At 45.1% G+C, this 23,357-nt stretch overlaps 2 protein-coding genes across 5 annotated transcripts; one reads left to right on the top strand and one right to left on the bottom strand.

Moving 5' to 3' along the window:
• Positions 1–2,061: 2,061 nt before the first annotated feature.
• NFKBIZ (NFKB inhibitor zeta) lies at positions 2,062–18,186 on the bottom strand. 4 transcript variants are annotated; one of them, XM_039732836.1, is made up of 12 exons: positions 18,014–18,186; positions 9,171–9,310; positions 8,196–8,232; positions 7,993–8,096; positions 7,073–7,836; positions 6,534–6,639; positions 6,055–6,201; positions 5,501–5,564; positions 4,115–4,284; positions 3,360–3,470; positions 3,106–3,273; positions 2,062–2,490 (listed from the first exon to the last, which is right to left on the bottom strand). In XM_039732836.1, exons 2-12 carry the CDS (start codon positions 9,297–9,299, stop codon positions 2,437–2,439), a joined length of 1,854 nt encoding a protein of 617 aa, XP_039588770.1. In that variant the 5' UTR covers positions 9,300–9,310; positions 18,014–18,186; the 3' UTR covers positions 2,062–2,436. The 4 variants fall into 4 exon arrangements, with proteins under 4 accessions (XP_039588770.1, XP_039588773.1, XP_039588769.1 ...); XM_039732839.1 differs by lacking the exon at positions 18,014–18,186 and adding an exon at positions 9,759–10,008; XM_039732835.1 differs by lacking the exon at positions 18,014–18,186 and adding an exon at positions 9,820–9,953.
• LOC120513373 (proline-rich protein 2-like) lies at positions 9,321–9,910 on the top strand. The gene is made up of 2 exons (XM_039732750.1): positions 9,321–9,355; positions 9,439–9,910. The coding sequence occupies exons 1-2, from the start codon at positions 9,321–9,323 to the stop codon at positions 9,908–9,910; spliced, it is 507 nt and encodes a 168-aa protein (XP_039588684.1).
• Positions 18,187–23,357: the final 5,171 nt, after the last annotated feature.

The following is a 23,357-nucleotide window of genomic DNA, read 5'->3' as shown; positions in this document are numbered from 1 at the left end:
TATCCTAATAAGAAATTCAATTCTGTTTCCTGCTGCCTGCTGTGTGTGTGGTACCTTCATCAATAACTTCCAGCTCTCATGATGGAAGGGAGTTCATCCCCACTCAGGTTCTTTGGCATGTCTTGGCTCTGCAGGACTGTCCTCAACCACTCTGCTGCTCCTTACAAGGAGGCTCCTCCACACCTCTGGGCCTCTTCCAATTCCCACACTTTCACTCTCACCACAAGCAGCAGGCTGGACAGCAGGTTCATACAGTTACATAGAAGCCCTCTCGGTTTTCTTCCTTTCCTACAGATCCCAATGCTGCATCCACTTTTATCTCAGCTGTTGCCATCCCTCCAGCTCCATCCTCAGCTGGGACAGGCTGTGATGACAGCTCTTCCCCCTGAAGGGTCACTGCCAGCTCAGAACCATCTCATCACCACCTGTGAGGCTGACAGCCCACCCCCATGTGTACGGCCCAATTTCCTAACAAAGACTGTCACCTGTGCTAGAGTGACACTTGTGCCTGAGCTGATAGAAGTGAGGACCACGGCAGGGAAGCCCTGGAGGGAACATAACATGGTCAGAACTGCTATCATTCTTTCCAGTATGCAAGGACAAGTGTTCAGGTTCCAACCTAGTGACTGTTAATTTGATTTGGGGCACACCTACTACGTTCACAGGCAACACAAGTGCACAGTGCATGATGCAGAACACCAGCATCAAACAAGAGAAAGAATAACCAGCATGATGGTAAGAATTCGTTTCATCTTAGCAAATGGCTTTTCAGCCTCACACTATTAACATGCTGAATCAGTTTTACCTCAAGCTTGACTGCGTCATTATTTGTATCACACACAGTAACCACCAGAACTAAATGAGCATGTTTATTCAAACACAAGTTACACATACCCCTTCAAGAAATACATTGCAACTAAGCCTTTGCATATCAGATTTTTTCATTTAGCTTGTCTACAAGACATACTTTGCCAAAACAGCATAATCAGACTAATTAAATGGTTACAACAGAGAACTGCATGTGATGAAAAAAACCAGTTTAAGAACAAAGACCATACAGAGAACATATTACTGGATTACAGCCCAGCATGGATCATTCAGAAAATGACAGGAGGAAGTTTTATCCAAGAGAACACAAGTATACAGCATCATTAATATACATTTTCCATTCATAATTATTAAAAAATAGAAAACTGTTAATGTCAAATATTACTTTGCTAGCCACTATACCTATAAGGTAAAACCATAAATGGACTAACTCTGCTTAGGAGATGGAAAACTAAGTCTCTAGAATTAACTAGAGCCCAATTCAGAAAGCTACTTATACATGTGCTTAAGCCCCACCAACTAGTAAGGCTTAAGCCCAACCAGTAAGGCTTAACACATTGAAGTATTATAATTAACATTGAGAGATTTCAGCATGCATCAACAGTGAAGTGCAGGCCAAACACTTGCACTGAATCAGGATTAAAAGTACAAGTTACACACATACTATAAAAATAATGATCCTCCTCTCTCAATCTATTGTTCTATCACAAGACAAAACCCCTACTGGGTACAAGAAAAACTGACACAGTCCCCTGAATAAGCACAGCTTTTCATGTTTTATTACACAACTCCAAAAGTATGCACAAATCAGTGCCAGGGACAATCTATCATAACTCTACTTTCCAATCTCAGTCTTTCAGAACAACAGAATTTACCTGATTTGCACCAGTATAGTTTTATAACTCTGTATGCAATTTGCAAGTTCAAGATCAAGGAACTTGTTTCTTCAGAGCCTTCCCCACGTGATCAATAGATTCTTAGAACTATACAGCTGTACAATAATGTCAGTGACTATATACAATCCTGCACAAGGTACTGGAACAAAGCCGCAAAATTACATAAATAATGTTCAACTTCAAAAATATTTAATTTCTCTTGTATTTAAGTGTTACTAAAAACACAACAAAAATCTCTGCAATTTTGACCTGTATCAGCACTCTAAAATTAAAAAAAAAAAAATTCCCAAAGAATTGCCCTTGTCTAGATCTAAAAACACAACAAAAATCTCTGCAATTTTGACCTGTATCAGCACTCTAAAATTTAAAAAAAAATTCCCAAGGAATTGCCCCTTTCTAGAAGTTATCTGTATTGGCCGTTTAAATAAAATCAGTCTCACCATAGCTATGAAATACAGAAAATACAGGTAGCCAGGAAAATGTTCCACATACTTGGGAATGAAGCATTCCCTTTTGGCTGGAGGAATTTGATTGCTGGGTTTGGGGCTTTTTTACTCTTACGTAACCCACTATATAATAGTGAACAAAATACTTTTGTTTCACAGAAACAACTAACATTTGCCCACACCAGGCAAATGCTCTATTTACAGATAGATTAGGACTGCCTGACTGACAGTGAGTGTAAGTTGCTGAACTCCAAGAAACATGGAGCCTAAAACGGCGACACTCTCTGCTGAATCGCCTTCCCTTTGAGGATACGTCTTATCTGGAGAAGAGAAAAAAGACAGAAACATCAGTATTCATCATCTTGAACTGAGTTCTGAAAGAATCCCACCCTAGATCCAGTTTTGCATTTATTTATCCAAGCCTAGGTCCCGAGTTCAGTTACACCACAAGTGATCCCACTGTACAGCATCTGAACTAATGAAAGGCAACAGTCAGCAACCCAGCCGCGCTTAAGTTACTAGTCTTAGGTCAAGAGTCAGTTTTTCATCAAGGAGGAAAAAGTGATTTTCTACATCTGTTACTCAGGCCTAAGAACTGTCATTACTAATTCTGACAAGAGCATGAACTCAGGCCATACTGAGATGAGCAAGAGGAGTATTGCCTCCAGTATGTTGCAGGGTTACAGAAACAAAGCCTATCTCAACAGGTAAAAGCTTTTGAGATGGAAAAAATAACATGGAACCTAAAATTTCAGGTCTGCATATTCTGCCTGATCTTAGTGTTGAAGCTGAAGATCTAAAGAATAAAATGGTATTTGCTAAATCTTTTCCTTGAAAGCTGCAACTCAAAACCCCAAAGAAACTTCTGGCATGGAACACAGCTTTTGTGTGGACAGGGACTGATGGAAGGAGAGGGCTGCTATGAGTTTTTTTACCTGTTCCCCTACAAGGCCATCAGGAACCAGATGAACTGGCTGCTCATTCTCCAAGTTCCTGGCGCTGGGATCGGCTCCCTTGCGCATGAGCAGGCGCACAGCATCCAGCTGGCTCACACGGTACTGCAGGCTGGCCGCCACGTGCAGGGCTGTGTTGCCATTGTAAGCCTGGGGACCACAAAGCAACTCCATGAAGGAAAAGTGGGGCCATGAGCCTCTCTTTCTCTATCTGTATCATAGAAAAATCACCTTACCTTTGCATTAACAAAAGAGAGATAGTTGGGCAGCTCCAAAAAGAGACGAATGAGCTCCAGGTTTGCTTCTTCTGCTGCCAAATGTAAAGCGGAGCGACCACTTTTGCGATCCTATCAAAAAAAGAAACTGTTTAGTCTTTCCTGCAGGTGTCTCACCTATCCAGGGGGAACATGCAGACAAATAAAAGTAGAAAGCTAAGCAACTGCAGAGTGTTGAGCAAACATACTTGCACTACAATTCATCAAAAGTGAATCTGAATACATATATTTTAATATCAACATCTAATGAACAATGGAACCTGATCTCATCTGTAGGTAAGCTTACATAATGTAATATTTGGTATTTTGGCTAAGTAATGGTCTGGCACGGCACAGATCTGAACTGCACAGGTAAGCAGTTTTTAATTAAAATTTGCAGTTCAAGAACAAGGTGTCATCAGCACCCTACTACTATGGGTACCTCAGAATGCTCCAAACATATTCTTAGTTTTACAACACTCACTCACTGCAGCCAGGGCAGCATCATTTTTAGTCTAGAGATTAGACTGTCAGCTCCCTCCTTCCCCAGGATTCATTTGCATTGATAATACCTTGCTCTGAATAAATGGAGCATTCTCATCCCATCTGGATAAATTAAGCTGCAGGGAAGCTTTCAAATTAGTCTTCTTCCCTTGTAATAAATGCAGCGTGGGAGAAAGGGACATAGTCTGCTTCCACATTCTCTCTGGCACTTCAGACTAAGGCATTTTACTCACTTTTGCTTCAACAGAGGCTCCCATTTGTATCAGGATCTTGATGGTTTCTACCAGGCTCTTGTTTCTCAGCAGAAGCTCCTGGACCTCAGGGGAGTGAGGTGGCTGACAGTTCTGCAGTTCATGCAGCACAGCATTATGGGCCAGAACTGCACAGTGCAATGCTGTCAAACCTGAACATAAAAAAAAAAAAACCCCATAAAAATCATCAAGAATGAACAAATGCAATACAGAAGTACTGACTGGCTGCTTGTTTCAGAGGTTGGATAAAGGAGCTTCTACCCCCATTAAGCCCAGGGATGGTTCCATATTTGTAGGTGACAGTGACTGGTCCCAAGCAGCCTGAGATCTGGACTGTCCATCAACAACAGAACAGTGAGGTAGCAGCCTACTGTGAGCTCTCAGCCAGCAGATGGTGAAAGAATCAATTTCTAATATATTTTTGTACAAACTATACATTAGAAAGAGCTGTTTTATGGAAAAGGGATCCAAATAGAACAGCTTTCTACTGCCAGATTGTGGCTACTGTATCCACTGACACAATGCTGGCACACCAATGTTTTAACAATGGCCAGTTACAACCTATACTCTCCATGCAGCAATCACATGTAAGAGGAAATCACTCCTGACAGACACAGACCTAGCACGTTTTCATCTAACATATGTCAATTGCACCTGTAAATTTCCATCTGAAAAGGAAATACTGCATTCCCATCAGTAGCTATAAAACACTGTACTATCCAGTAACTCTGTAAATTATAAACTCTTAACTACTCACCATCATAGTTTGTTGCCTCAAGGTCCACATACTGATTGCTTCCCATAGCTCCCTTTTGGATTGCCTACAAAAGTGGGAACAGGTACACATTTAGGTCTTATCCAAACCACATACTGCTTCAAATTTGTTTTACTGTCTTACTGCAATAGCTGTAATAAAGTTGCAATGAATAACAGCATCCCTGGAAGTGTTCAAGGCATTCTGAATGAGCCTCTAAGCCTCTCTGGTCTAGTGAAAGGTGTTGCTGAGCACAGCAAGGGGGTTGGAACTAGAATTTGTACAAACTATACATTAGAAAGAGCTGTTTTATGGAAAAGGGATCCAAATAGAACAGCTTTCTACTGCCAGATTGTGGCTACTGTATCCACTGACACAATGCTGGCACACCAATGTTTTAACAATGGCCAGTTACAACCTATACTCTCCATGCAGCAATCACATGTAAGAGGAAATCACTCCTGACAGACACAGACCTAGCACGTTTTCATCTAACATATGTCAATTGCACCTGTAAATTTCCATCTGAAAAGGAAATACTGCATTCCCATCAGTAGCTATAAAACACTGTACTATCCAGTAACTCTGTAAATTATAAACTCTTAACTACTCACCATCATAGTTTGTTGCCTCAAGGTCCACATACTGATTGCTTCCCATAGCTCCCTTTTGGATTGCCTACAAAAGTGGGAACAGGTACACATTTAGGTCTTATCCAAACCACATACTGCTTCAAATTTGTTTTACTGTCTTACTGCAATAGCTGTAATAAAGTTGCAATGAATAACAGCATCCCTGGAAGTGTTCAAGGCATTCTGAATGAGCCTCTAAGCCTCTCTGGTCTAGTGAAAGGTGTCGTTGAGCACAGCAAGGGGGGTGGAACTAGGAAATCTTTCAAGTCCTTTCCAACCCAAACCATTTGATTAAGAGGACACTTACTGTTTTGGTTTGGTAAACTAGAGGATTCCCCCAAAATTACTCAAAAATGTTGATGAAAACCTTAACGAGAAATTCAGTCCCACTTTAAGCTGTATGTGCAGACGGACTCACAAAGCTCCCCAGAGAGAAAGCTAAAGGAAGGAGTGGTGTTTCCAGAGTTTCTCAACACAGCTAACACCAAGGGTAAGAGTCAAGGGCTAGGGCAGAGCTGTGCCTGCCTGGCTCTTACCTGGAGGACCTGGGCATGCCCCTTCTCAGCGCAGACATGCAGTGGCGTCCTTCCCCAGCAGTCTGTGGTGTTCACTTGAGCCCCCAAGCTAACCAGGTCCTGCACAATGAGATGCTGATTGGCAGCCACAGCAACCTGGAAAGCACTCTGCAAACATCAAGAAGAAAATTTAAGCTATTAGTCATCTGATCTCTAACAGGAAAGAGCAACTAAAACAAATAAAAACCCTAGCTACCTGGTATTATTTAAGCAGTGATTATGAATACTAAGGAAGCCAGGACAAATGAAGCAGAGCACATAGTTTTACCAGCTCAAGGTGATCCCAAGAAGTATTAATAGCTCAAGGTTAATATTAGTATGCAGGCTAAATCTTGGGGTTAATATTAAATAAGCATTTCACCACATCCTTCCCAGGGTTCAGACATAGAGAAGCACCCAGGTGCACACAGCAGGTGCAAAGATTTTTTTTAGATCCTCACCTGGCCATTGTGCTCTTTAATATCCAGCATGTGCAGGGCAGCCATCTTCCTTGCAAGAACATAGGAGAGTGCTCGACGGCCCTGGGCCACAGCGATGTGGAGGAAGCTGCAGGAAAAAGGGGCAACAGAGTTACACCACCACACACAAAACAGGGCTCAAGACAGCAGAGAACCACATGTACAGAAGGGGTGCTAGGCTGCCAGCTTCAGACCTCCTCTGAAGGTAGCTAAGACAGGAACATGGGTATTTTCTTGCCAGGGCAATCTAAAGCTTCTAAATTAGAATGTTTTCCTCCCTGTTTAGCCAAGTCTTAAAAATAAGCACCTGAAATTAGAAAATACATCTGCTCAAGTGTGCTTGGCATGTGCATGGCAGCCATCAGCAACACCACACCTTTCCCTTGATCAGCCAAACCACTGCACTTGTGACACAAACACTGCTATTGAACTGCTTCACTATAACCCACAGTCTGCCAAAACCCAAACAGAAACATTCCCCAACCTCCCACAACAGAAACACCAAGATAAACGGCACTCACGTGTCTCCATCAGCATCTTTTGCAAGGAACTGGTCTTGAGAGATGTTAGCCAGTTTGTTCTCCTCCTGTTCCACTTGCCACTGAAAAAATGACTTTCCCAGCTGCGTCGTGCTTCTGGCAACGTTTTGGTCAGGCAGCGAGCCATTCAGAGTAGCCAAAGAGATGCTGCGCTCCAGACTACCACAGAGGTTGCTGGAGAGCAAGCTGAAGTTGGGGCCATGAGGGGTAACCTCGGCCTGCGGGTGGGCACTGCTCAGTGACTGGAGGGGACCGGAGATGCTGTCAGAGCCTTCAGAGTCATTCAAGAGGGAAGAGAAGCTCTGTGAAGGACAGTACGGCAACTCGTGGCTCTCAAAGGTGCCCTGCTGGTAGGCAGGAGACTGGTCACTGGCAACAAACGGCCTGTAGTCCAGGGAGGCATCTGAAGGATAACTCTGGGACAAATCTTGGTTCTGGGACGCAGGGAACTGGTAATGTTGGGGTGGCTCAAGCATATGCTGGCTGGTGTGGTCTTGGAATGCTTGGTACTTCTGGGACGGGGAGAAAGCCTGTGTTCCCGGGCTGTCCTGGTACTGCTCAGCAGGCGAGTCGTGGCTGGAGACCGAGTGCAACCAGCTCACCTGCACCGTGTTCAGGGAGATGGGGCTCGACTCGTTCTTGATGTTTATAATGTTCTGAAGCAGATCAGAACTGCTGTCGCGCTTCGGGTCAGTTTTATGGGGCTCCTCCATGCTATCCATAGAAGTTGGTGTCTGGGGTGGGGTCTGATGGTGGGGGAAAAGAAACAACACAAGGCAAATCAAAACAAGCCCCAGAAAATTAGAGGTATAGTTGTATCTGGTCATACAGATCAAACTAGTTTCGGATCATACAAAGCAAACTGAAAAATAAAGGCACAGAAAAAATTACTACACACTTACCAGGAGATGTGGGTGAACATTCGCTTGGCGTTTGAAAGAAGGTCCATCAGAAAGGAGTTCAGGAGCCTTTCTTTTGCCACTGTGGCCCAGTATGTTCTTCAGTTCTGGTGAAAAGAAAATAAAAAATTTAGAATCCATTTAGAGATTACTCTTACAATTGATTTAAAATGTTGCTGCAGGGTATGTATTAAAAAATGGTCTACCTGTGTATGGTTCATAGTTCACCAATCCTCCTTGTGCCTGTTAAGAAAAATCCAAATTTTTCTGTTATTATAATGCTATTTCTGGGGGAAAACAAACAAAAATAAATAAACACAAAAAACAATCCACCCAAAAAACCCCAACAACAACAAGAAAGCAGCCATGACTTCCTTCTATAAACACAGAATATATCTTAGAATAATTCTAGTACGTGGTTGTTTAACCCTAACTTAATTGCTTTTAATTAAGGTTAGAAAATGGAAATAGTTTAATGAAACTTAAATAAAACCCACTGTTTTTCTTTAGGCTTTTCAAGCCATTTGTTATAATACCACAAAACTCCAGAAAATCTAGAGAAAGGCATTATTACTTCCAGAGACCAGAGGATTTTTTTGAAACATAAATAACCCAGCCAATTTTACACTTCTTTAGTGTCATGAACTTTCCTATGCAAAAATCTTCCTCTGAAAACACTAATCTAGGAAGCTTTCAAACACACACTCAGAAAAAAAGAATCTAATCAAATCAAAAACACCCTTTCATCTTTTCCGAATTTCCTGTAATTTTGGTCCTTTCAGACTGAAAGGGCCCACTTTTACACTCTGTGCTTTGCACAGAGACACAACAGCATGACAAACAAATCTGAGAAAAATCCCTAACCCTTCCAATGAATGATCTCATTCCAGCCAACACGGAATTTCTGTGGTTTCGCAACACAAATGTATCTTTATCCAGACTCCCTTTAGAAAACAAAGCTTCGCAAGAACATTTTTTAATGCCTCCTTCTCTCACGGTAAACCTTCTTTCTGATTTCTTCCCAGCTGCATTTTTCCATTATGTGTTGAAAAGGAAAAACACTGATTCCATCCACAGCAGATAAAGCAGACGCTCATTTCTAGCATTACCGCAAAGTGCTTTCTTGCCAGCTTCAGCAACCATTAAAATCAAACCTGCCAATGCAGAAAGCTGCCGCTTACCTTGCTTTCCTCGGTGGCAGGACCCGAGGACATCTGCTTGCTGCTCCTGAAATGCAGCAGCAGCTCCTTCACCGAGTTCTTCACACGGACCCCCTGGAAAGGTCCTCTGTGCTGCTTTCCTCCCCCCATGTGTTGTTCAACTGCGGAGACATGAAAGCAAAACCCGAACTTAGGCCACCTATTTCGTTTACGTTTCACAAATAATACATATTAAAAAAAATCTTTTAAAAATTAAAAAAAAAAACCACAAAAAAAAAAAAAAAACCAGAAACAAACTAGAAACTCCCGAGGAAAGGCCCCCAAAGCCTGATCTAGCAGAGGAGCCAGAGAGCTGCTCCGCGTACCCCTTCGCCATTCCACGGCCGTGCGGCTTCCCCGGGACCGCCGGGACCGCCCCGCCGCTCCCGCTCCACGGACGGGAACACCGCGGCACCGGGCACGAAGCTCCGGCCAAACGCGTCCGCTTTTCACGGCTCTGGCACGCAGGAGGATCCCGGCCTCGCCCCCGAGGGCACGGAGCGGGACCCGCGGCTCCGCGCTCCCCCCGCCACCCCCCGGGGCCGGGGCCGCCGCGGGGACCCGCCGTACCTTGCAGCGCGGGGCGGGGGCCGCCCCGGGGGTCCCTCCGGCCGCCGCCGCGGCTGCTCACCGAGAGGTCCGAGTCGGATCCCGGCGAGCCCGGGGCGGAGGAGTGCGCCGGCGAGCAGCTACCCTCGCTGGAGTGGGGCGAGGCCCCGTAGAAGTAGGCGAGGTTGATGGGGCTGCTGAGGGCGCCGCCGTCGCCGCCATCGGGCGCCGCGTCCCGGCTGCTCTCCACGATCACTGAGCGGGCGGCGGAGCGGGCTCTGGGGGCGCGGGGCCGCGGCCGCGCTTATACGGGGTCCGCCCCCCGCGGGAGGGGCCGCGCCGGGCGGGGCCGCGCTTCCCGTAAGGGAGGCGGGAGGAGCCTGGCCGTGAGGGCCCGCTGCCGCTCCCTGCGGGATTCCGGGTGGGAATCGTGGTCTGGGGTGCCGCCGCGCGCCTTGTGGTCCAAGCTTCCCCCCGTGGGCTTCGCGGGATGAACAGACTATCCTGAGCTGGAAAGGCCGCGTGAGGACCATCGAGTCCAAGTCCTGGCCCTGCCCGGGACATCCCAAGAACCAACCTGAGAGCGTTGTCCAGATGCAGCCTTGGCAGCCCTCACTCACAATCCATGCAACCATTGATTGCCACCCTCTTATGGAGCTGCAGAGGTGGGAATGAGCAGAATGCCCCTCAGCTTCCCACCGCTGCTGGTGCCACCTCGTGTGGCCATTGGCACGCTCCCTCACACTTCGCCCCAGTCCTGCCAGTCCTTGGCTCCAGGACACAGGCATGGAAAACAGAGACTTTTTGGTCATGTGCATCCCATGAGCAGCATCCAGCAAGAAGGGCAACATGAGCAGTTGCTCACAATTGAGATGAGTCATCTGTGTTCCTCTTCCCCAGTATGGAGTAGGCAGGGGCAGACCAGGAGTGATTTTGGTTGTGGCTTGCACCATACTGCGGTGGCAAGAGGCTCTCGGTCGAGGCCACCTCAACCTTCCTCTTGGAGAGAAGCGGGAAAGCGATACGATGCCAAAACAAAAACTGGGCGAAACCATGCGATTACTGTCAACAGTACTGAGTTATTACCAATGTTCGCAGGAAGGCTTCTCAGGTTTCTATTTTTCAAACCAATATTTCTACTTTCCCATTTCCACTCACTTGTATTCTGTTGCTCTACCTGAGCAATTTTGTCCACAAGGTTGAGATTAGGATGTTTTCAGCACTGTGGCTGCTCCAATAAATATGTAGTATAACAACATGGTCTTACATGGTCTTTCTAAAGTATATTATGCAAACTGGAGGTCTATAATTTATATGTTTTAATTGTATTGAATAGCATGGGTCAGGTGCAAGATGAAATTATATTAATCAGCCTACGAGGAGGCAGGAGGGAATTGCTTTATATTATTCAAATATTTCTCCCACCGTCAAGTGAACGAAGAGTTTTGCTGAGAACTGTCTAGGCAGGTTTCTGCTCCAAAGATTGTTGTTTTACACCATAGACTGAATCTATGCCGCCAGAGTGAAATGTGCAAGCAGAACCCATAAAACAAAATCAGATGCCAAGTAGTGGCAGAACTACCCCAATAAAGGTAAAAGTTCACTTGTTCCCTGAGCAGAAACTCACCCCCAAGCACACCTTCTCCCTCATTTAACAAAGCACTTTACGCAAGTGAGGATTTTTTAAATCAGGCTGTGTGTTTTAAACAAGCAAAGAGATGGGTCCCAGTTCTCCAAACCTCAGACCTCAGTTATGATACCTTAACCTTTGGCAGATGCTTTTCTCCTCATTGAAAAGCACTTGGTGCTCAGAGATCTGGAGCTGGCACGGCCCGCTCTTTACACATTTGGTGGCTGTGAGGAGGACCCACAACTCAGCTTTCCAAAGTGGATCCAACTGATGGACCTTTTCATTCTCATCCCTGCCAGGGAGCCCAGAAAGCCTCTCATTTCAATCTCACAGGAGGGTCTACAGCTACTACAAAATGCATCTTGTCTTTCAACAAGTGGATGGTAATGCAAATCTGAGAAGTTGATAATCCAGAAAATTAGATTTGTCACCACAGTTGCCTGCCATTCCCTTTAAAATGTTGAGAGTAAAAGAGATTTCAAACCAAAAGTGTCTTTGTCTCATTGTAGTTCTTCTGTGTCATAGAAGGTTCCTAAAACACATGCAGGCAGGGACAGGCAGCACCTTTATCCTTGCTATTCAATAACAATTTTGGAATGGATTTAATTGGAGATTAGTCTCTACGTATGAATGAAAACTCTTCTATAAAACAATTTAATGACTTTGTGTTTGCTTTTTTTCCCTAAAGATGGCATAGAGTTTCTTTTTCTCTTCTATTCCAAACTCTCTACTCTCCTGAAGGCTGAATTGCTGACTTGATCTCCTTTTACCAAGCAAAATCCATTTCAGGCAACAATTTGATATCTCAGCTCATACTTGTTTCATCGGTGACATCTTATTTATCAGGGCTCCTGGCATAAATCTCAAAGCAGATTAAGGCAAGTCTAATTCCACCAAGCTCCATAACAAAAGGCTCTTTCAAAAATATACACACACCCATTGGTTGCATAAGATGTGCTGGCTCACAGCAGCCCTGTGTTCTCAAAGTATTTCTATGAGAGTTACTGGTAAATTATTGCTACATCCACAAACTGTAATTATTAATGCTGCAGACCTTGAGCATTAATGGATTTTGGGTTTTGGCCCAAACACTACGTAACATCTGTGGTGTCCAAAACCCTGTGAGGCATCTTCAACCAAAGTAAGTTCCTCTGGGGGAGGGTGGTGACCAAAGAAAAAAGCACTTGTCACCTCGTCTCCTTGGGAAGGCATCCAGTTGGTTTCAGCCTTATTTGGCCGAGCTGTAATTCAGTGTAACCCACCAACCTCAGAGCTGGGGAAGGCTGCGAGGTGAGCACAAGGCACCACCTCAGCTCCCCGCTGTGCTGTCTGCCCACGTTTTTATTGCACCGTCTCCCTACTGGGATGTATCAATAATGCCAACTAGTGGCCGCTAGCAGCAGCATTTGTCCCGAAACCACTTTTCTATACACCTGCAAAAAGTGGGATAAGCCTATCTTGGTATCTCAAATAACAACAAAAAGGAAACAGAATGCACTTATTTCTGAAAACTCTGTTTCTTCCCTCTCCTCAGAGCACAGCCCAGTATTGTAGCGATAAAAACAATCAGTCTTGGTTTAGGTTAATCCAATATACTTGATTTGTTAAATAACTTTGGAGAGTGTGACTTGTGCACACCCATGAGCTACTTCATGGGATGCGGAAAAACTTTTGTTAAGAGCAAAACCAAAATCCACTTGTCTTGAAGCTTGTGCTTGCTGGGTAGGGGTCTCATTACAGAAAGCAGAGGCTGAATACCAACACCTTAGACTTTAACCACCTGCTAAACATCTAGGCTAACCAAGGTCATGTTTATCCCCTTTGCCATCCTAATCAGAACAAGCACAGAGAAAAGATGCAGTGTGCCTGCACTGCTTGGTCCCTGGGGCACGTACTGGGGTGAACGCTATAGGGAATGTAGGCTTTAAATAAATAAATGAATGAATAAAGCAAGCCCAGTAAGTGGAGCTTTGTCTTCCCTGTAGAGTAGCACGTAGTCACTCTGCCAGGCACACTGTATAACCTCCCTCTGTGAATGAGGAACATGCCAGCTCTCAGAGCAGCCCGTGGTTCGGCAGGTATGGGAGCAGATCAAATCTCTCCCCTCACTCTCTCTCCCAAGCAGCAGCATGGAATAAGGGACAGCCTCTCGGTGAAGTGTCAGAGCACAAACTACTAGAAACAAGAACTTGGTTTTGCAACACGTTTCTGGAGCAGCATGACCTCTGTGGTATTTCTTAAACTGGACATAAAAATGGTAGTTTACAATCCAGTTGCTTAATGCAAGTGAATATTTGCGGTGTTGATGTCAAACATGGCCTATTCTCCACTGGGTGTAATTGAGGCTCCTGCTGCACACTGTGAGCTGAGGTGTGCAAACACCACTGCCACACCTCTGCACCCAGCAGCGTTTCCAACAGCACACACCTCCCAAGCCGTGCTGCTCAACACTCACTTTGCTTCTAGACTGGCATTGAGAAAAACAGAGGTAAAAATCTCAGGAACTATTCCACTCCTAGAATTCACGGCATTGAATCCACTCCTGAATCCTAGAGCATTCAGGGTCTGTACCTGCATTTGCTTTAACGGTTCTGGAGAGCACTTGTCAGCAGCCTGGAAGAGGTCCATGGCACAGTTTTACTCTAAAAGCTGGTACAGAGGATTTAGTGTTCCTTTCCTCTTTGCTATACTTGTATTGCTACATTTTTCCTAGACTTTGGTCTCCAAGACTGACATTTTGGGATTAACATGAACATCAAAAGGGGGCATGTATAATTCTTCATATTAAAGAAAAACTTAAGACTTCTCATTTAACATATTTCTTTTGGGTTTTACTCCTTTGATCCAGAGAACACCCTCAATTCTGCTTTTTTTCTCTCAAGCCATCTGATATTTTTTTTAAAAAAGTAAAATTTAAAAAAAGTGGGTTGCTCCTAAGTAGATCCTTCAACACTGTGTATATAAAACAGCTGAAATCAGTACAGAAGAAACCCTAAACCCAGCAAGTGTTGCAAAGCTGGCAGAGAGGACCTGAGTTCTGTGAAAGCAGTTTCCTTGTATATATACCTCGAGTCTGGGGACATTCCTCCCAACATACTCACTACCCTGGTTAGTCATGTTTTCTCAGCAGCTTACCTATCTCATTAGTTCATGAGTGCCTTGCAGCAGGGAAGAAATACACACACCACTGATGTCACAGCGTGTAAACAAGGAGCAGGAGGCCGTTTCCCCATAGCAAAGGACAACGTCATATGTTGCCTATCCTAAAGGATACTGTGTGTACATAGATGAGGTAGAGAGTGCATGTTCTTGCCTCAAAGTACATGGCTTGTTGTGGTATTCCAGTTCAGAAAGGGAGTTGGCACATTTCTCAGTGCTGTTAGGGAGACTCGGTGTAGGTTTGGAGGGGTCAGCATCAGTTTTCCTTGTTGCTCATGCTGAAGACATTTTTCTTCCTAAGCCAGGTGATCAACCTGGGCCAAAACCCAACATTTATAGCTCACATTAATTTCATGTTTTGCTGTCAGGTGCAGGAGCGTGTGTTACAAGCACGGTAGATGAGCTGGACTCTGGTGCACTTTGATTTCAATGTTCCTACCTTCCACAAACAAGGACCACTTCAACCACCTGTAAAACAAAACCACTGTCTAACAGGGACTGCAGAGCTGTCCTGATGCACATTGCCACGCAACACTTCAGCAGAGGAACGGGGGAAAAAATCTCAAAGTGAGATTTGAACCTAGAAAAATATGATTTTTTGAACTGCTCTCTACCTAGACACTTGCATTCCTAGACTCAGTTTGTGTGTATTAGCAGGTAACCTAAGACTAAGGTTGCCGTACATCCAGATTTCTCAAACATGCATTTTTCCACGCAAAAACATTGTCTAGGCAGATTTTGAAAACTTTTGCTCTTCTTGGACATGGCAAACCAGTCACATCTACCAGACAGCGGGTCTAACAGCTGACCAGTTCAGAAACCCCAGACACAACGTCAGTATTTATACAGCCCACCTGTGCAGCACTTGCATGGCAGGATCAACACCTGCAGGAAGCCTCAGCACTGATTTGCACAATCCTACACATCCTGTGTTCATACCATCAGCTCAAGGGTGCAGATTAACAAGCAGGAAAGTCCAGGCAGAAGCAAGACAACCAGTAAAAAGCACTTGTAGCATGTTGATGCTGTAGAGTTCATTGAAGGGAATGCCCTCATCTAATGTCTGGAGCTTATTTCACTGTGTTTTCCAGCTGATAGAGTTTAAATGCCTTCAGTTCAGACATCTATTCACTAGAGAAATGCCAGCTTTCAAAATACATGTCTGTCTGACCATTGGGAAAGTCCTGAAACTCAGCTACAGAGCTGTCCTCCATTAGTCAGACAAAAACTCAATAAACAGGAAATTTTCTCATTGAAAAAAATACCTAAATCAAGGCAGACAAATAAAATTTTGTTATAGCAGGGAAAATGTTAGGTTGCTTCCAAACAGCGATTCAAAAATTTTCCTGGTGTTTAGGATGAACTGCATCTATAAAGGCAAGTTTTATCTTCAGTTAAATGTGTGCTGGAACAGCTGTGACAATACCTCTCCACCTATGGGTCAGAATTTGCTGTTACACAAGTCTCAATCACAGATGTCTGCATAAAAGATACAAATATCACAGAAAGAATCCAAATACTCTGTTCTTTCTATTGACTTAACAGCCACCTGCTACAGGTTTAGAAAGAAATCCATGACAGCAATGACAACTTCACAGTAATATGTAAACCGTGCACGAGTTAGCATAAAACATCAAGAAAGTTGGAAATAAACTCTTTGATTTGGTGGGGCACTGTGCAGAGCTCTGTTCCCAGGCGTTGGCTCCCTCCTCCAGTTCCCAGCTGGGAAAAGACACCTTCCAAAGCCAGACACATCCTGTCTGACAGGACGCTGCTCTCCACAGAAGCCAGCCCATGGATGTTTAAGTTTCCTTTTAATTTCCTGCCAATTTCTTAAGAAGAAAGCAAAAGTAAAGGCAGCTCTTGTTTCTGCCTTGCACGTTTTGTCTCAGGAGTTTGTGACTGGGAACACACAGGGGTTTCCTAGCAAGGTTTCTCAGCAGCACCATCAGGACTGAGTTTTGCTGCTCTTGAAAGTCCAGGTGAGAAGCAAAGCCAGGTCAGACCACCAGGGCTGCAGCAGGAAGCAAAGGGATGGGATTGCTCCTGCCACCCTGCTGCTCCGAGGAGCCCAGGGATGGGAAAGGAAGCTCCCCAGTGCCCAGGACTGCTGCTGCAGACCTGTTTCCAGCAACTGATGATGATAATGATGACGATGATGATGATGATATCCCAACCACGACCTCCAGAGTGGCAGGCTGCAAGGCTGCCCCAAGCAGCCCAGGGCTGGGCTGGTGCTTGGCCCCCTGTGACAGAGGGCATTTCCTCCCCACACACACCCTGCTCCCACCCACTGCCACCAAATGCAACCGGAAATGTGCCTTGCTGCAAAGAAAGTAAATAGAAGTCTAACAAGCAAAAAATCACTTGCTGGAACGTGATCACCGAGCTGATACTGGAGTTTTGTTTGGAGCAGAAATATGGCCCCTAGATGACATTTGTCCCTGACTGCTGGTCACCCAGTCTGGCTGAGGGAGAGCCCAGGGTGTCTCCCTTTCCCTGTCCTCTGGGTGTCTGTGTGCCTCCAGCAAACCTCCACGTCTCAGCTGAAGTCATCCATCTGAAGTACATGCAAGATACCCACCCCCGGCAGCACACACGTCTCCAGTGTCATCGTGGCACACACATGTCCCCAAACATTTGGGGTCTGAAAACCAGACCCCATTTTATCCTCTGCAAGACTCTTCCTGCTGAGCTGCCCTCCTTGCCTGCTAGAGACAGGCACGGTTAATGAACCGGGGTGCTGCATAATCAGCCTCATGTGGTAAGCCAGGGAAACCCTCGCCAGGTGATGAAAAGAAGTTTATGGTTTGGTTTAATAAACCCCTTAGCATAACAAAATTTAAAGTGAATTTGAAGCTCATTAAACTTAATTATTTTCATTCCCACCGATTTTTTTTTTTAAATTACAAGAAAGTAGGTGTAGATCCCTATTTTTGTATCCTTCCCTGTGTTGTCTCTGCACCTTACAGTGTACTCCTCTCCTGTTGAAGCTGGCAGGTTCATATGCTGATGGTGCTCTGCTATTCCAAAATTACTGATAAGCTGCCAGGAAGGAATTGTAATTAAGATTATACAAAACAGCTTTTTTCACTAACAATGTTTCTTCCATTCAGTACTCTCAAATTAGCTTTCCATCCATCCATCCTCTGGAAAGCTATTTCACCCTCCCCTAAAAATGCAGATTGTTTCAGAGTCACCCAGAACAGCTAAGCTATTTAGGAGTATTTTGCCGCCAGATTCACCAAGGGTTTTCAAAAATCACACTATTCTTTGTCCTTTCTTTGCCCTTGGCTGTTACCCATTACCTTTCCAAAAGCCAACCATTCTTCCATACTAAACCCCAAAACACACAGATTATTACAGCACAAGCCACTTGTGAGGCTATTACAAATAAAATAAAAAAAAAAAACTTATTAGAAGCCAATATTGTTTCAATCAATTAGGTTTTCTAAGCAATAAATCAAATAAAATTATACCAGCATACCTTCATGTTGGAGGAGTGAAGTTAGAAATAGTTCTATGGAAAACAAGCCAGTTCTTTGCACCCCATTGCCAGCTGAGCATTCCTTATGGCCATGCCTGTGTGAATGACTGAGAAGTTCCTCTGAGGTTTAAAGGTGTGAAACAGAGAAGCAGTGGTAAGGAAATTTTTCTTCCCCTCCCTCACAAAAGTCCTGCTTACTTTGGTTTTCTGTTCACAAAAAAAAAAAAAAAAAAAAAAAAAAAATTAAAAAAACCCCACCACCCCAAAACCCTAAATAGCACCCCACAAGTTTCTTTCAGCTCCTGGCTGAGTACCCACAGGGCACCTTCAGAGCAGTGGCTCACACACCACTTATCTTTTGGCTCTGGTTAACAGGAAACGGGGATGTTGTGACATGTGAGAGGAAGCAGGGTGGAGGAGGACAGTGGCGTGAGCATGGCTCCCTGGACTTTTTCTGCATGGTGGAATTTCCCAGGTGGGGTAAGCCCTGGTTGAGGACATTCCCCTGTCAAAGAGGCTGGCAGGAAATCCCAGGCTGGTGTAACACTGCCAAAAAAGGGTCCAGAAAACACTGATATGAGATAAGAACAACGAAAAAGTGCTGTGCAACAATGGGGTGAAGAGAAACCTGCAGGTACAACCCAGTGGGGTTTCCTGCCTGCCAGGGTCAGGTTCTCCTTGCCCACCTCCTGCCTGCAGTGCTGCCCGTGTGGCCACAGGCATTCAAGCTGCATCTCACTATCCCTTTTCTGTCTTGGCACTACTTGGGTAAACTGGATAAGCAGGTGCCTGCATAGCATTCACACAGGAAGAAAGAGAAATCCACCGTCCCACAGGGGAAAAAAAAAAGAAATCGCTCCAGCCTTTGGGAGGTGGTGCAGGACAAACATCTGTCCTTGGCAAATGGCTGTCTTTCAGCGGGATTTTGCTTTCAGAAAGGCTGGAATGAGTTTCAGAGGGTGTCAGTGTGAAAACTCCATACAGCCAGGAACCTGGTTAAAACAGGAAGGGGGATATGTATAAAAAAAAAAAAGGAAAAAATAGTCTCATTTTTCACAGATGTATCAGGTGTGAAATAGTCACCTGCTCCAGCAGATAAAAACAACCTTCAGTATAAAAAAGGTGTCCTGAATTTTCCTAAAATGTGAGTAGATCCATCTTAATCAAAATCCCTTTTCTTCTTTCAGCAGCAGCAGCATGGGCCAGGACTCACCATGCATATCAAACATGGTGACCAAGGACAGGACACCCAAATCTTTTCAGAGCAAACACCCATAACTTTCAGTGCCTTGTGTTGCCCCTTCCCAAATGCAGCTCACTGATACAATTTCCAGCAGCTGGAAGTTGGACCACTGTGTGTGTCCAGTGCCTCCTGCACTGGAACATAGATGTTAAAAGAAACAGGACATCCTCAGACTTTATCCCCGCCCTTGCCCTGCCCCAGCAAGCTGCAGGGGGAGGAAGGACAGAACATCTCCATCCCAAAGGTGATAAATTCAAAAACCTTCCCCCTGCAGGCAGGAAACACTGCGTGGGCTCCATCTTCCTGTTCGCAGATGTATTGTATCACTGGAACATGTTCAACTGATAATTGTATCACTGGAACATGTTCAACTGATAATCTTGATGGGCTTGATACTTCTCTTTGAAATCAGGATGGTTTGTTCCAGCTGGGGCTGGTATTTGTTTGCTCACTGAAGGCCCGTGGTGGCCTCAGTCTTGTCCAACACGTGCCAGGGCGGGGCCTCATCCGGACCCTTGCCCTGCTCTCTCCTGCAGCAGCTGTGAAGCAAAACCTGCTGCCTTTGGGGACCTGAGGGGCTCCTGAGTGCCTTCACAAGGTGTCAACATCTCTCTTTGCAAACAGGGGAGGCTGCAGCCCCAGAGGCACAGATGGCCCAACACCACGGGCAGTAGGAGTAGCGCCTGGAGCACCACGCAGCTCATCCATTCTGCCAGCTGTCACTGCCTTTGGCGTTAGAGCAGCTCAGGTGTTTTGACTCCAAAAATCACAGGGGACATTTTTATCGGCTGAATGTGTGATGGAGGTCAGCCCCCTCCTGGGCACCACTCACCTGTGCAAAGAGGTGAGTACTTGCTGCAAAGAAAAGGAAAATCCAAGTCTGACAAGAAAAAGAAGGACAGGAAGAGTAAAAATGTCGTGGCTGATGTTTGGCAGGTCAGGATGAAAAGTCATTACTCCAGCCACAAATGAAAATATCTACTTGTAACAATGTTTGTTGTGCACAAGAACATGGGCAACAGGACATCAGGAAGAAATGTGCTAACATAGGGAACCTACATTTCAACCAGCAGATATGAAACTTCTGGGATTGGAAGATACGCATATGTTGAACACATTTTACAACAATGTATTTATAATATCAGCTTGTTACTGGAGCACCTGATATTTTTTAATTGGATTTTTAAGACAGGATATTTTTTCAGTGAAGTAACTTACTTTTATTAATTTTACTTCTCAAAGCAAGGGCAAAAGCAAGGCACAGAAAAAGCAAATAATAATAGTACACAGGGGAAAATACACAAATGTGGAGCAGAAAGATATGAAACCATTAGAAGGAAGAAACAGCTAGAGACAGAAATAGCTGCCTTGCCAAGAGCAAGCGACAATTCCCTGAGAGAAGCTGACTCAGAAAAGAGGGCAGGCAGGACTGGAAAGCATGACTCACCCAGCTCAGGGAAAACCAAAGGGTAGGAAGGCGTGGAAAGAACTGACTGCAGGATGGCAAGAGGGGAAAAACCCTGTAATTTGTCATGGTTCTTTCACTACAGGTACTCCTTGTGCTATGCCTCTCACCTACTGCACTCCCACAGGCATGTCCCACCTGGAAGCTCTTCCATGAGGTCCTTCAGAGTGAGCTGCCACCCCACAGCAGAGGAATACTCCATGTCATATAAATACTCCTGGTCATTGCAAACAGCCTGCAGCAGAGATTGAGGGAGAAAAGGTTCAGTCTTGTACTGAACCAAAAAACAACAGGTGCCTACAGACGGCCCAAGCACAAGGGCAAAGGGTGAAAAGCACTTGTCCATTTTCAGAACTGACCAGGGAAGGAGAGAGTAAAAATGGGAGGGGACAAAATGTTTAATGGATGGCTGACCCAGAGAACACTGACTGCCACAGCATGTCTTGCTCTCACACCACACACACTGCTTAATTTTCTACGTTGCAGAAAGAAGTAACTTGAGAGATACTATTCCAGCCTGGTAAATTTTACTCCTCTTGATCCTTTTGTGGCTTAGGACAAAAAAAATCAGATTTAAAAGAATATTTTCGAGGGGGGAAGAATCCTATGAAGCATAGTCTTCAACCTAAGAGTTATCAAATCTATGTCATGAACTGATTTCACTCACAAACTTCAAGTCAAAGAGCCTCAGTGGTATTTGTGACATTTGTTTTCAAAACACAAACTATGTAGGAGTTAGAAAACAAACCACCACCAAGACAAATATGTTGTGGCTTATGTTTTTCGTTTGAGAGTCATCCCAGACTCTTTTTCAGTGCCTCAAAGCCCTCTTCTGGCCACATTCATTAAGGGATTAATCTATTAAGCCCAAGCTGACACAGTTGGGATGTGGGGGCGGACACGTTGCACTTTCACTTAGCTTTAGTGACTTGCTCACTCTGCATCTGGGGCTCACAGAAAGTAACTCACACACTCAATTCTCTAGCATTCGCCACAAAAATCCCTCTTTCCCCTTCCAAGCAGAGAAGCTCCTGTACAATTCACCATGACAGACTCACAGAGCAGACCAGCTTGCATCACCCTAGAAGGGCACTGAATATGCCCACAAGAGGCTAGTAACACCAACAGTGAAGGAGGACACAGTAATTGGGACAGGATTTTAGAATCACTTCCCAGATACAAGCTAGGTTCCCTTACATGAGAGTTCAGATCTGGGTGACAAGCACTGTGATGAATCAACAGTTCAGGAAGACTCAAAGATCCAGATTCAAGGACATAAAAACATTTCCCTGGTTTCAAATACATTGATCTTGCACTGTAAATAGAACAGCTAATGTTAGAAGTTACCTTAAATACTGACAAATGGGGATGCAGGGCTAAACCATGGGATGAACACAAGAAGCCCCATTCCAACCAGATAAGAAACCATGTATTTTTGGCTTTTTGCCAGCCCTGGTGAGCCTCCTGTCTCTGATGGATGAGGCTCAAGCCTCTGCCAAGCAACCTATGCCATCTCAGGCAGGTTACATGCCTCCTCTGAGTCACCACAACCTCTGAGGAGCACAGATGGCACATGATGAAAACCTGCCTGTGCACTCCTCCTTAGCTTGATTACAAATGCTTTGGGTTTCTTTTAAAAAGTTCCCCAGCTAGGATATCTGTCACATCTACAGTCATGTGAAAACACAATACACATGGCTTCAAACCAACTGCAAGCAGAGTTTGGAACTGTACTTAACATGATTGCTGTGTCATCGCTGTCAGGAGGGCATAGAGGAAGAGGTGGGTGAGCAGCCTGGGTGGGAAGAACTGTTCCTTTTTTAAAACATGTGGAGCAATACATCTATGTGCATTCTCAGAGGAGTGATTCTGTCCCACACAATTGGTATTGCCTTTGGAAATCAATCTCCACATGACCAAATCCCTGACCTTCTTCCTCTCATTGGTGTCACAGAGCAAGATCTTTGTGTGTTGTTTTACTTTTAAGTACATCCTACTTTTTTGCTTCCCCTCTCGTCACTCTCATTTCCCCTCTGAAGAGGCCTGGGGCCTGACCTAACACCACACTGAAAAGCAGCTCATACTTTCAGCCTCTCTCGGTCATTTTTGGCTGAGTGAAGGCTGATGTAGGTTGGACACGATGGCAGCACACTTCAGTACAGTTTCCAGAGCTGAATGCTGGGAAGAAGCTGCTTTGCCTTTGCCCTGTCTCCTCGGGGCTGTTGGGACTGGCCAGAGCAGGCTCTGTGCTCAGGAGCAGTGTGAGAGCAGCACCCAGATCACACCCCTGGCCCTTGCCCTACCCTGCCCCCTTCAGCAGTGAGCACAGAATTGAGAGGGGAACAGAAAACCGGAACAAATACGTGGCAATAGTGCCTCAGCACTCTCTCCTAGCTGTCAGGACTTTGTCATTCAGGGATTTTTAGCCTGGTCAAACAGGATATTTTTGGCTATCTACGTAAGGAATCAGCACAAAGGGCATTGCGCCCTGCTTGCTACTTTCCTGCAAACCCTGGCTGCAAGCTAACTCCGAGGCAAGCCAGTGGACATTCCCCAAATCCTCCACCCTTAGGCCATCCCAGAGACTCCCCAGTCCGTGCCAGGCAGCCACTCTCCCTCTCCCATGGCCCTGCACA

Source organism: Passer montanus, unplaced genomic scaffold (genome assembly GCF_014805655.1).
Source record: "Passer montanus isolate IOZ18808 unplaced genomic scaffold, ASM1480565v1 scaffold80, whole genome shotgun sequence".
Classification (NCBI taxonomy): domain Eukaryota; kingdom Metazoa; phylum Chordata; class Aves; order Passeriformes; family Passeridae; genus Passer; species Passer montanus.
Note: the sequence above shows the minus strand (reverse complement) of the source record. Positions and strands in the feature narration are given on the sequence as shown.